This window comes from Portunus trituberculatus, chromosome 48 (assembly GCF_017591435.1).
Source record: "Portunus trituberculatus isolate SZX2019 chromosome 48, ASM1759143v1, whole genome shotgun sequence".
NCBI classification, from domain to species: domain Eukaryota; kingdom Metazoa; phylum Arthropoda; class Malacostraca; order Decapoda; family Portunidae; genus Portunus; species Portunus trituberculatus.
The window spans coordinates 3,943,425-3,955,924 of NC_059302.1; the positions used below are offsets into that span (position 1 = coordinate 3,943,425).

Sequence of the window (12,500 nt, forward strand, 5' to 3'; positions counted from 1 at the left end):
TGGTGACGGTGGTGATGGTGGTATAGTTTAAGTGGTTGCGGTGGTGGTGGTGATGGTGGTGGTGGTAAAGAATTTTGACACACATGGTTTATTGGTGCATGAGGCAAGGTGAGGGAGGTGAGGAGGGGAGGAGGGTAGGCAAGGAGTGGAAGAAGCAGATTATGACACACCAAGGCCTCCTCTCTCTCTCTCTCTCTCTCTCTCTCTCTCTCTCTCTCTCTCTCTCTCTCTCTCTCTCTCTCTCTCTCTCTCTCTTCCTTCCTTCCTTCCTTCCTTCCTTCCTTCCCTCCCTCCCTCCCTCCCTCCCTCCCTCCCTCCCATGGTGCCACTCAACACCTGCCCATGAATGTGTAAACAGCAACACCGTGGGAATGTAAATAATAATCTCGCGTGAATAATAGAAAAAAAAAATGACACAGAAATAGAAATCAGAATCACGTAAACTCATTAAAAAAATATAGATTGTCTCATTATGCTATTTCTTCACTAAAACCGTATGAAGAAATGGAAGATTACTGAGATTGTGTTCCTTTGTAGAGGCTTTTGGTGACATTGGTGACTTGCTAACTGCTTAAAATATTTCCTTCTCCAAAAATAAAAATAAAAAAAATAATTGTCTGTCCTGCCATTTAGCTGAGATGAATTTATTTGTATGCAGTTTGTGATTTAGTGATATAGTGATGAATGGGCAGGGTGTAGCTTGTTTTTCCTCTCTCCTCCTCCTCCTCCTCCTCCTCCTCCTCCTTTTTTAGTTGTTGTAGTAGTAGTATCATAGTATCATTGCTTTTTCAACCTTTCTAATCACATCTTTGACTTTATCTCTTCCTGTGCTCTCTTCTTTTCCTTTCCTTGAACCCTGGTGTCCTTCAGCCTCCAACTCGTAGAATCTGTAATGGTAGATTAGGCACACAGACACCCTCGTTAGGTCCAGTAGGGCTATTGCTGTCTGTTCTTTCTTTTATATTCCTCCTCCTCCTCCTCCTCCTCCTCCTCTTCTTCCTCTTCCTCTTCCTCTTCCTCTTCCTCTTCCTCTTCCTCTTCCTCTTCCTCTTCCTCCTCCTCCTCCTCCTCCTCCTCCTCCTCCTCCTCCTCCTCCTCCTCCTCCTCCTCCTCCTCCTCCTCCTCCTCCTTGAATTACTCCTCTTTACCTTATTTAAGTGTGAATACTGCGGGTACATACATACACACATACATGCATTGGTGTTAGGATGTTAAAAGTTAAGTTAGAGAAGAGCAGATGGTGATGTTATTAAATTTTCAGCCATCCAGAGTTGATAAGTTGAGTTTAACGTGTCAGTGTAGAAGTGTCCTAAATATTTTCAATGAGTTTACACGTATGCCAATGAGTGATACGTGTCCAGATATTTGTTTGTGTTTCTTTTATTATTTTTTTCTCTCTCCCGCCGCGGTTAATTAGTTAAAGTGGAAATGTGGTGCGTTGGTAAGTTTTAGAAGCCAAGTTTGAAAGTGGCGTTTGAGGTGGAGGGGACGAGAAGACCTTCCACTTTGAACATCCCCCTCCTTTCCACTCCCCTCCACTACGAGATCATCCACTTTGAACAGCTCCCATCCTATTCGCCTCCCCTCCCCTCCAACTAAAAGAAGGTCATCCACTTTGAACATCATCCTCCTTTCCGCTCCCTTCCAACCACGAGAAGATCATCATCCACTTTGAACATCTCCCTCTCCTACCCTCCCCCTCCTCTCCCTCCCTTCCCTCCCTTCCACACTTTGAACATCTCTCTCCCTTCCCCTCCCCTCTTCTCCCCTTCCCCTCCCCTCTCCTCCCCTTCAACCACTAGAAGATCATCCACATCGAACATCCCTCTCCTATCCACTCTACTTCACCCACCAGCCTTACCAGCCTCCCATGACGCCGTGGCCAGTGGATGTGACACGTGGTTAATTATGTTCCTCGTACTGGGTAATTGCTGCTGTTTGCCTATTAGCGGGGAAAAGGAAGCGCATCACCAGTTATTTATCTGCGACAACTGCCGTGTAATTAAAAAGGACGTTCGTGTACATATGGCGTGTTTCCAGTGAGTTGATAACGTTACGCTCTTAATTACGTTTATACATTAGTCAGTGCGTTGCCTCGGTGTAGTTTGTACTAGGTGCAGTGTACGGTCCACAGCCCCAGCCTCGCCATTCTGTCAGCAGCCCGTTTCACCCAGTTAATCCCTGTAATAGTAGTAGTAGGGGTAGTAGTAGTAGTAGTTGTTGTTGTTGTTGTTGTTGTTGTTGTAGTGGTAGTAGTATTAGTAGTAGTTGTTGTTGTTGTTGTTGTTTAGTAGTAATAGTAGTGATAGTAGTAGTAGTAGTCGTTGTTGTTGTTGTTGTTGTTTTATTGTAGTAGTAGTAGCACCAGTAGTTGTTATTGTTATTGTTTGTAGTAGTAGTAGTAGTAGTAGTAGTAGTAGTAGTAGTAGCAGCAGTAGCAGTAGTAGTAGTAGTAGTAGTAGTAGTAGTAGTAGTAGTAGTAGTAGTAGTAGTAGTAGTAGTAGCAGTAGTAGAAGTTTACTGACAAAATGTGTTTACATGAATATAGTATTTTCTTCTACAGAATCAAAACATCTAACAGTGAAATTGTGAATAAAAACAGAATCGTAACTAAAAACGTTTTCTTCAAATAAAACCTTAAGTGCACAGAGTCAGTATTAAGAGAGATAAGAACACTTCCATTAGTTACACACACACACACACACACACACACACACACACACACACACACACACACACACACACACACACACACACACACACACACACACACACACACACACACACACCATCCTTATTCCTTTTACTCTTGTGACGGCTTTTGTTATTTTTCTTATTAATTAAAGAAGTAAATTTAAATCAGTTCTCTTTACCCTCCTGTGTATTTTCTTTTACAATTATTCAATGCTTTATATTTACGAAATGGCGCATCTATTTATATCCCTCGTGTACGGTGTTTGATGTGTGTTAGTGCCTCTTTTTCGTCTATAGAGGGCACTAGTTCAAATAAATAAATGGCGCATCTGTTTAGAATTTACTATACGTTTACGACTGGTGCTTCCAAACTTCCACGTGCGTGACATAAGAGAAAGTGTTGCCTGTCGTACACCACACTGATGAAAGGTTACTGAACTGATGCACTACAGCCAATCCTTCAGTCTTTTCAGTATGCATTAGATCATTTACACTGGCCTTTTCCTCCTCACTAAGCAGAGAGAGAGAGAGAGAGAGAGAGAGAAATCACTGCTACGTATGACACTGATGGTCACAGAGAACATACATACGCATATACATAAAAACAACAACAACAACAACAACGACAATACCACAGCGAGCCAGAACTGTCAGCACATCATCCCTACAACGTGATTATTTTCCAGCCGCTCCTTCCTTCCCTGAAACCATTATTCCGACATCAAACTGTATCACGTTCATACCCGCGAGTCATTTTACCATCAGCCAGACTCTCTTCCTGTAACGCTTCACAACAGGAAATATAGTTGTGAAAAATACGTAGTTCATGCGATGCTGTACAGTTGGCAAGCGTGTGTGTGTGTGTGTGTGTGTGTGTGTGTGTGTGTGTGTGTGTGTGTATGGTACTCGTTAATTTGTGTGTTTTTTCTAGTGTTTTCGTGTTTTTTTTTTTATTGTTATTATTTCATTGTTGATCTGGTTGGATTGGAAAAGTGTACAAGTCAGTCACATTTTATTCTTGTCATAGCAATGCGACCAGGTGTGTGCTAACCCGTTCATTACTGAGACGCATTTTTACCTTGATTTTTTTGGGTGTGATTAGACGATTTTATTGGCATTAGAAAGGGTCTATGGAGGTCAACAGGTTAATGGCCAGTCTTCACTATTCTAATCCCAACACATGTTTCTGAAGCTGTAAAAAAAAATATATATATATATATATCCTAATAGTAACCAGAATGAATATGAAAACGCTTCCTGGTACTGAAGAGATTTGACCAACTTCCCCTGACATGAGAAGGAATAAGGGTGAGGTGAAGGTATGAAGGAAGAGACTACAGAGACTGACCGCTGCGTACAAGTAAAAAACAAATGCTGCTTAACCTCTTCAGTACCATGACACATATTTATTCTGCTTACTATTTGGTGATTTTATACAGCTTCAGAAAACTTATGTGGGGATTAAAATAGTGGAGACTGTGGCCATGAACCTTCTGACCTCCATAGACCCTTCCTAATGTCAATAAAAGCGCCCAATCACACCCAAAACTTAAAATAAAAATGCATCCTAGTACTGAAAGGCTCAAGTGACGTACTAGATGAACTTAAATACGTTTTGTACTAGTGTCGGAATGAATATCTTAGTTTTGTTAATTAGTTTGCCTATTTTGTTTATCATTATTATTTTCCTATATTAAGTTGTGTCAATTTTACAGAGAAATGGAACGAGTCCGGATGTTGTTGTTGTTGTTGTTGTCGTTGTTGTTGTTGTTGTTGTTGTTGTTGTTGTTGTTGTTGTTGCTGTTCTTCTATGCACGTATGTATGTTCTCCGTGATAATTTTTTTTTATATTACGTAGCCCTGATTTCTCTCTCTCTCTCTCTCTCTCTCTCTCTCTCTCTCTCTCTCTCTCTCTCTCTCTCTCTCTCTCTCTCTCTCTCTCTCTCTCTCTCTCTCTCTCTCTCTCTCTCAAGTACCTGTCACTGATTATGGCAAGAAAGGCACTTTTATTCAATGACAGCGAGATGTGATGCGTTTTGAATGGATGTGATGGCCGTGTGTCTAGCAAATCACTGCTCATTACCGAGTCTTTATTAGTTATTGCTCACGATCCAAAGTGCTTCACAGTTATTGCAAGAATTTATGGCCTAAAGGAATGGTGGTGGAGGAAAATAAAAGAGCATGTGTATTTCATTCGTTAATTATGTGATGAACTGCTTGTTGGTACTATAATTAATGGAGACCTGTTTGATTGTGGCGGTGATTCCTCCAGGGTTTGTCCTTTTAATTAGTGTAAAATGTGCTGCAGTTGATATAGAGTTACAGAGAAAGTATCGCCGTGGGAAGAGAGGGGAGGGGGTGGTAACTAGAGCACTTCTCTCTCTCTCTCTCTCTCTCTCTCTCTCTCTCTCTCTCTCTCTCTCTCTCTCTCTCTCTCTCTCTCTCTCTCTCTCTCTCTCTCTCTCTCTCTCTCTCTCTCTCTCTCTCTCTCTCTCTCTCTCTCTCTCTCTCTCTCTCTCTCTCGTGTGTGTGTAGTTACCATTCATATTAGTTTTTTTTCAACTCTCCACCAGTGATATCGGATGAAGCAGAGGGTAACAGTAATAATCTTATATGTTCATACTTGCCACATATCTAAGTAATTAATTTCAAAGCGTCCCTACCTATGGCGATATAATAATAATGATGTATGTACCTGTGTTCCTTTGCACACACACACACACACACACACACACACACACACACACACACACACACACACACACACACACACACACACACACACACACACACACACACACACACACACACACACACACACACACACACACTGAACAGGCAGTCTCCTCCCTCCCTCATTCCTTATCCTTCCTCCCTTCCTTCTTTCCTTCCTTCCTTCCTTCCTTCCTTCATTCATTCATTCGTTATTCCTAATCTTTTCCTTCTTTCATTCTTTATCCGTATTCTTTCCTTCATTCCTTATTTCTGATCTTTTCTTCTTTCATTCCTTATCCTTCATCCTTCCTTTCATTCATTCTTTAGTCGTAATCTTTTCCTTCGTTCATTCCTTATCCTTCATCCATCCTTCTCTCCTTCATTCCTTATTCCTAATCTTTTCCTTCTGTCATCCCTTGTCCCTCATTCTTTCTTCCTTCATTCATTCATTTCTTTTTCCTAACCCTTCCCTTCTTTCATTCTTTATCCCTCATCCTTCCTTCATTCTTTATTCCTAACCTGTTCCTTCCTTCAGTCCCTTAATATTGTGTGGCCCGTGGAAGAGGTAGGCAGACAAGCAAACAGGCAGGCAGGCAGGCAGGCAGAGAAGCATGCAGGAGACAAGCAGGCAGGAAAGCAGGCAGTCTATACATCACATCCTCTGTTGCTGTTGCCAAGAAGCATAATGATCCCAATGTAAACCTCTTAGAAATAGGGGAAGGTGAAATCTCTCAGCATGGTGTAGTGTGAGGAACGATATTTAGCAGCATTTACTTCCCTAACTTCTGAAATGGACCCCTCGTGCTGTCTTGTGTGAATACTGCCCCACCAGAATCATAATGCCTCGGAGGGTGAATGCGGGCGGTGGTGTGTGGCGGGGAGGATGGGGAGGTGCTGCTGGCTCACACGGGCGGCTCACACAAAGACCCCAGGCTGCTGCTCCGACATTACTTAACTCGGGAATATATTTAGCGGAAGACATCAGCTGGAGCCTCCCGCCCACCCACCCCACCCTTCCACTCACCCACCCACCTTCCTCCCTCCCTCCCTCCTTCCCGCCCGTGCCAAAACTGATCATTTTAACTGAGGGAGGAAGGAAGGAAGGGAAGGACGCCGCTAAGCCTGCTGGTGTGTTCGGCCCGGGGAAAGATTTATTATTTTCTATTTTTTATATATATTTTACAGCTCTTCCTTCTTTCCAACGGGGTAACACAACCAGGGAAATATTTCGTCCTTAATCTCAGGGTTGGTGCAACGTGCGCGACGGAACTTTTTATCTCTTTTTCTCTATATATTTTTGCTTTCACATCTGTTTGAATTATTTACGAGATTCCCAGCAAATAAAAAGGCTTGTCCATTTACGGGAAACTCGTGTGGGCAGTATGACAGTGTTTCCAGGCTCGGAGGCGTGGCGGCTGGGCTGGCAGGCGTATGATGCAAGCCACAGCAACAGAAGCCCAAATTGAAAACCCATCCATTCTTCATCCACCACAATTTAAAGGCGAAGGGAGGGATGTGCCATTTCGATATTGCGCCAGGCCACGAACATCACTCTGCCTTGCCTGCCTCGGGAAGGAGAAGGGAGGAACAGGAGAAAGAAGAGTAAAAAGGAGAATGTATATATCTTTAATTCAACTGATGACAATGTTGGAAAAAAAAAAAAAAAAAACAGTTGCATATAAATCATCAGTCTGCCATGCGTGCCTCAGGAAGGAAAAAAAGAGGAAGAGGGTTAAGAAGAGTAAAAAGGAGAATATATATAAATAACATGAATTCAACCGATGACAATGTTTGGAAAAAGAAAACACAATTGCATATAAACCATCAGTCTGCCGTGCGTGCCTCAGGAAGGAAAAAAAGAAAGAAGAGTAAAAGTAGAAAATATATAAATATCTTTAATTCAACCGATGACAATGTTTGAAAAAAGGAAAAAAAAATAAACAGTTGCATATAAATCATCAGTCTGCCTTGCGTGGCTCAGGAGGAGAAAAGAGGAAGAGGAGAAAGAAGAGTGAAAAGGAGATTATATAGAAACAACATTAATTCAACCGATGACAATGTTTGAAAAAGGAAAAACAGTTGCATGTGAACCATCAGCCTGCCTTGCCTGCCTCATGTAGGAGAAAAGAGGAAGAGAAAGAAGAGTTAAAAGAATATACACAAATAATATTAAATCAACTTGTGTTAGAAAATTGAAATAGTCGAATACAAACCACATTTTATCTTCCCAGCACACGAGGCAATGCACTTCAACCTGCCGCCAACGATGAAACACACACGCGCCATGACACCACAACACACTAACCATACAGAGACTCACCATAACGCACCATAAAACCATATATGCCACAACACTACCCTCTCCCATACCATCACCCACACACACACACACAAACACACACACACCAAGCCACCACCTCTCCATTTACCCCCCCCAAACCCCCCTCAACCCACAAACACACACACATCATGCCATGCAGACCAAAATACGCCATGAAGAAGAGTTTCCCAATAAAAAAAAAAAAAAAAAAAAACCAAAACTGACAGTACTTCGAAAAAAAAAGTACTTTATTTTTTTTTCTTTTGTGTGTGTGTGTGTGTGTGTGTGTGTGTGTGTGTGTGTGTGTGTGTGTGTGTGTCTGGCAGGGCTGGCTCTGATTTCCACAGGCTAAGCTTAAACTTTACAGGAGGAATTTTTTTTTTTTTTTTTTTTTTTTTTTTTTAATTATTACTATTGCTACTATTTTTTTCGTGACAGCTGTTGGTTATTTCCTCTCTCTCTCTCTCTCTCTCTCTCTCTCTCTCTCTCTCTCTCTCTCTCTCTCTCTCTCTCTCTCTCTCTCTCTCTCTCTCTCTCTCTCTCTCTCTCTCTCTCTCTCTCTCTCTCTCTCTCTCTCTCTCTCTCTACATTTTTTATTATAGTATGTATGGTGTGTGTGTGTGTGTGTGTGTGTGTGTGTGTGTGTGTGTGTGTGTGTGTGTGTGTGTGTGTGTGTGTGTGTGTGTGTGTGTGTGTGTACGGGTTATTGCACTGGTGAAATTGCTTTTGTTTCAAGTATAATGGAAGTTGTGAGTTGTTGGGCTGATTGTGTAGGGCTGTCACCACACACACACACACACACACACACACACACACACACACACACACACACACACACACACACACACACACACACACACACACACACACATTATTTAAAAAAAAAATACCAGCACATTAATCAGACATCGTGCGAAATCTGACTGTTTAGTATCTTCATTATTGCAGTTTTTTTTTAACCCTTGTGTGTGTGTGTGTGTGTGTGTGTGTGTGTGTGTGTGTGTGTGTGTGTGTGTGTGTGTGTTTTTCTCCTTGCATTCCGTGTTCAAACTCGCAGTCCAAACACGTGGTAACGAGTGGCAAATATTCTACAGCGAGTAACGTTGAGCCTAATTACAAATGCTTTTATTTATTTATTCATTCATTCATTTATTCTTTTTCTTTTCTTTCTTTTTTTTTTTTATAGATGCAGCATTTGTGTGAAAGCTTCTGTTTATTTGCATGCACGTCGTAGTGTAACGTGTTGCATCTCAGAGTGTTATTGTTGGTGTTGCTGTTCCTGTGGCTGTTGTTGCTGGTGGTGTTGTTGGTGTTGTTATTGGTGTTGTTATTGGTGGTGTTGCTGTTGCTGTTGTTGCTATTGCTGATGCTGTTGGTGGTGCTATTGGTGTTATGTTGGTGTTGGTGTTGGTGTTGCTATTGCTGATCCTGTTGGTGTTGGTGTTGGTGTTGTTGTTGGTGTTGTTGTTGGTGTTACTATTGCTGTTGGTATTGGTGTTGGTGTTTTTATGTAAGAGAGGAAGGAGGATTGGTCAAGGGCAACAAAAACTATAAAGGGCAAAAAGGCTCACTCAGTTACCAGTCTCCTTGTAGAGCTGATGGAATTAGTTGATAAAGACAAATGCTGGTGCTGCTTCCATTTCATTGTTTTTTTTTTTTTTTTTCTTTATCATTTATTCCATTCTATTTCATTTTATTTATTTTTTTTAACTCCAGTATTTATGAGTGTTTAATTGTTTTCTTATTCGTATTGTGTTGATGTTTTTGTTATTAACTGTTCATGAATATCTCTCTCTCTCTCTCTCTCTCTCTCTCTCTCTCTCTCTCTCTCTCTCTCTCTCTCTCTCTCTCTCTCTCTCTCTCTCTCTCTCTCTCTCTCTCTCTCTCTCTCTCTCTCTCTCTCTCTCTCTCTCTCTCGTGATTCAACGGTTTTTGTTTGATGAACGAAATGAGTCAATTACTTTTTGCATGTAATGTGTGTGTGTGTGTGTGTGTGTGTGTGTGTGTGTGTGTGTGTGTGTGTGTGTGTGTGTGTGTGTGTGTGTGTGTGTGTGTGTTAATGCACTATGATACAAATGTGTAAAATTATGTGCATTAATTACTTTTCCCATAAGCTTATGTTAATTCATAGCGCTATACTGATTTTAGAATTTCTTTTCATTATTATTATCACCATCCTTCATCCTCTTCCTCTCATTCCCTTTCCTCTCCTCTCCGTTCCATCTTCCTTCCCTTCTCCTCCTTTCGCTGCAAGATTCTATCCTTTTCTCCTGCCCCGTATAGTGCTTTCTCCTCCTCCTCCTCCTCCTCCTCCTCCTCCACCTCCACCTCCTCCTCCTCCTCTCCTCTTCTTCCCTTCCCGTCCTCGCATCTGGATCCCTTTCATCTCATTTCATTTCCCTTCCTCACTTCTGCATCTTATCTCACTCATCCTATCTTTCCCTGTCTAATCCCAGCCAGTCCTATGCATTACTAATTCCTCCTGTTATCTTCTCCCTTCGCTCCCTCCTCGTCCCTTTCCTTAACCACAGTCACTGCCATAAATATTTTTCACGTCATCACCCCACACTGCGAATTTGTCTACCCATTATTAATTCCCTCCCCCCCCCCACACAGTAGCCTCATCAATCACTCCTGTGTCATTCCCTTCCCTGCGCCCTGTTTTCCCTCCCGCATGCCAGTCATTCCGCCAGCCTCACCCCCTCCCCACGTCACTTCAGCTACCCTGCCTCTCTCTCTCTCTCTCTCTCTCTCTCTCTCTCTCTCTCTCTCTCTCTCCATTTATAACTTGCAGGTTTAGGTTTAGATTTTCATGGGTTTTTTTTTTTTTGTGCCTTTTGACTGAAAAAAATGGGTCTACTTGAATTATTGTGGTTTTTAAGGATCCTTTCATGCTTTGAGGTGACCTAGTGTGTGTGTGAGAGAGTGAAAGAGTGAGTGAACAGTGTAAGCAGTGTAAAAGGAGAGGAAGTGTAAATTATTGTTGGCTTCTGTGTATTAATATGACTATAGAAAATGGGTCTACTTGAATTATTGTGGTTTTTAAGGGTTCTTTCATGCTTTGAGGTCTGTGTCTGTGTCTGTGTTTGTGTCTGTGTGAGAGAGTGAAAGAGTGAGTGAGAGTAAGAGGAAAGAAAGTCTAAGTTATTGGTTTCTGTTAACCTTACTAAAAAAAAAAAAATAAGGTGTAGTTGAAATATTGTGGTTTTAAAAGATGTTTTCATGCTTTGGGGCGAGAGAATCTGTGTATGAGAGTGAGGAGAGAGTGAGAGTAAGAGAGAGGGAGAGGAAGGAGTCTGTGCATTAACCTGACTTAAAAGAGAGGGGTCTAGTTGAATTATTGTGGTTTTTAAGTGTGTTTTCATGATTTCTATGGTGAGATAGTGTGTGTGTGAAGACATTTTAATGAACCATATCTTCCAAGTCCTCTTGTAACTGTAATATTTGGTTGTGGTCAATAAATAAATAAAAATTAGTGTGTGTGTGTGTGTGAGAGAGAGAGAGAGAGAGAGAGGTAATCTTAATCATCTATGGTCTTTGAATGTTACCAATGAGAGAAGTAAGTGTTTAATAATAAGGTCCATAATCCCTTCCTATTTCCAGCCGCCTCCCACCTCGTTTCCTCTACCTAGCCACTTACTCACCCTCCTCAGCCCTCTCCCTCTCCCTCCTCTCCCTCTCCCTCCTCTCCCATACTCCCTGATCTCTCCACTCAAGCTTTATTAAACATACATCATAACCCCTACTCTCTCTCTCTCTCTCTCTCTCTCTCTCTCTCTCTCTCTCTCTCTCTCTCTCTCTCTCTCTCTCTCTCTCTCTCTCTCTCTCTCTCTCTCTCTCTCTCTCTCTCTCTCTCTCTCTCTCTCTCTCTCTCTCTCTCTCTCTCTCTCTCTCACCTCCTCCTCCTCCTCCTCCTCCTCCTCCTCCTCCTCCTCCTCCTCCTCCTCCTCCTCCTCTTCCGACATTACTCATTTCCCCCTGCTACATGTTAACTCTTCTCCTTCTGTGTTTCCTCCTCCTCCTCCATATCCTCTAACGAACTAATTCATCTTGAGCACTTCTCTTCCTCCTCCTCCTCCTCCTCCTCCTCCTCCTCCTCCTCCTCCTCCTCCTCCTCCTCCTCCTCTCTCTCTCTCTCTCTCTCTCTCTCTCTCTCTCTCTCTCTCTCTCTCTCTCTCTCTCTCTCTCTCTCTCTCTCTCTCTCTCTCTCTCTCTCTCTCTCTCTCTCTCTCTCTCTCTCTCTCTCTCTCTCTCTCTCTCTCTCTCTCTCTCTCTCTCTCTCTCTCTCTCTCTCTCTCTCTCTCATTAACTACCCCCATCCCACAAATCCCATCCCAACCTCTCCCACTCTTCCTCTCTCTCACAATCTCTCCCAATCCCCACCCTCTCCCCCCTCTTCCCTTGTCTCCCTCCCCACATACTAATCCCACACGTTAATCTTCCCCTGCAGGAGGTCATGTTCATGGGCGTGGTGGGTCCTTACGACGAGAAGCGAGTCTGCAAGATTAAGTGTGTCTCGGGTCGATGGGTGGGCCCTCTCTGTTCCCTGGAGCACGGTGAGTGTATATGTGTGTGTGTGTGTGTGTGTGTGTGTGTGTGAAGTTGTTTCGTGTCGTGTCGAGTTGTGTTGCGTTGTGTTTGACGGGAAATGTTGAAGGAGGAGATGGAGGAGGAGGAGGAGGAGGAGGAGTGGAGGAGGTGGAGGTGGAGGAGAAGGTGTATGCATGCACGAAGTAGACGAGGAAATTGAGGTAAAGGATATTAAGGAGGG

At 42.7% G+C, this 12,500-nt stretch overlaps 1 protein-coding gene across 1 annotated transcript in view; it reads left to right on the forward strand.

Moving 5' to 3' along the window:
- The window catches only part of LOC123498942 (locomotion-related protein Hikaru genki-like), a 170,306-nt gene that overhangs the window by 73,967 nt on the left and 83,839 nt on the right, over positions 1-12,500 (forward strand). Inside the window, exon 4 of the mRNA XM_045246518.1 lies at positions 12,180-12,285. Within this exon, the coding sequence (XP_045102453.1) occupies positions 12,180-12,285 (106 nt within the window). The remainder of the gene's footprint in view (positions 1-12,179; positions 12,286-12,500) is intronic.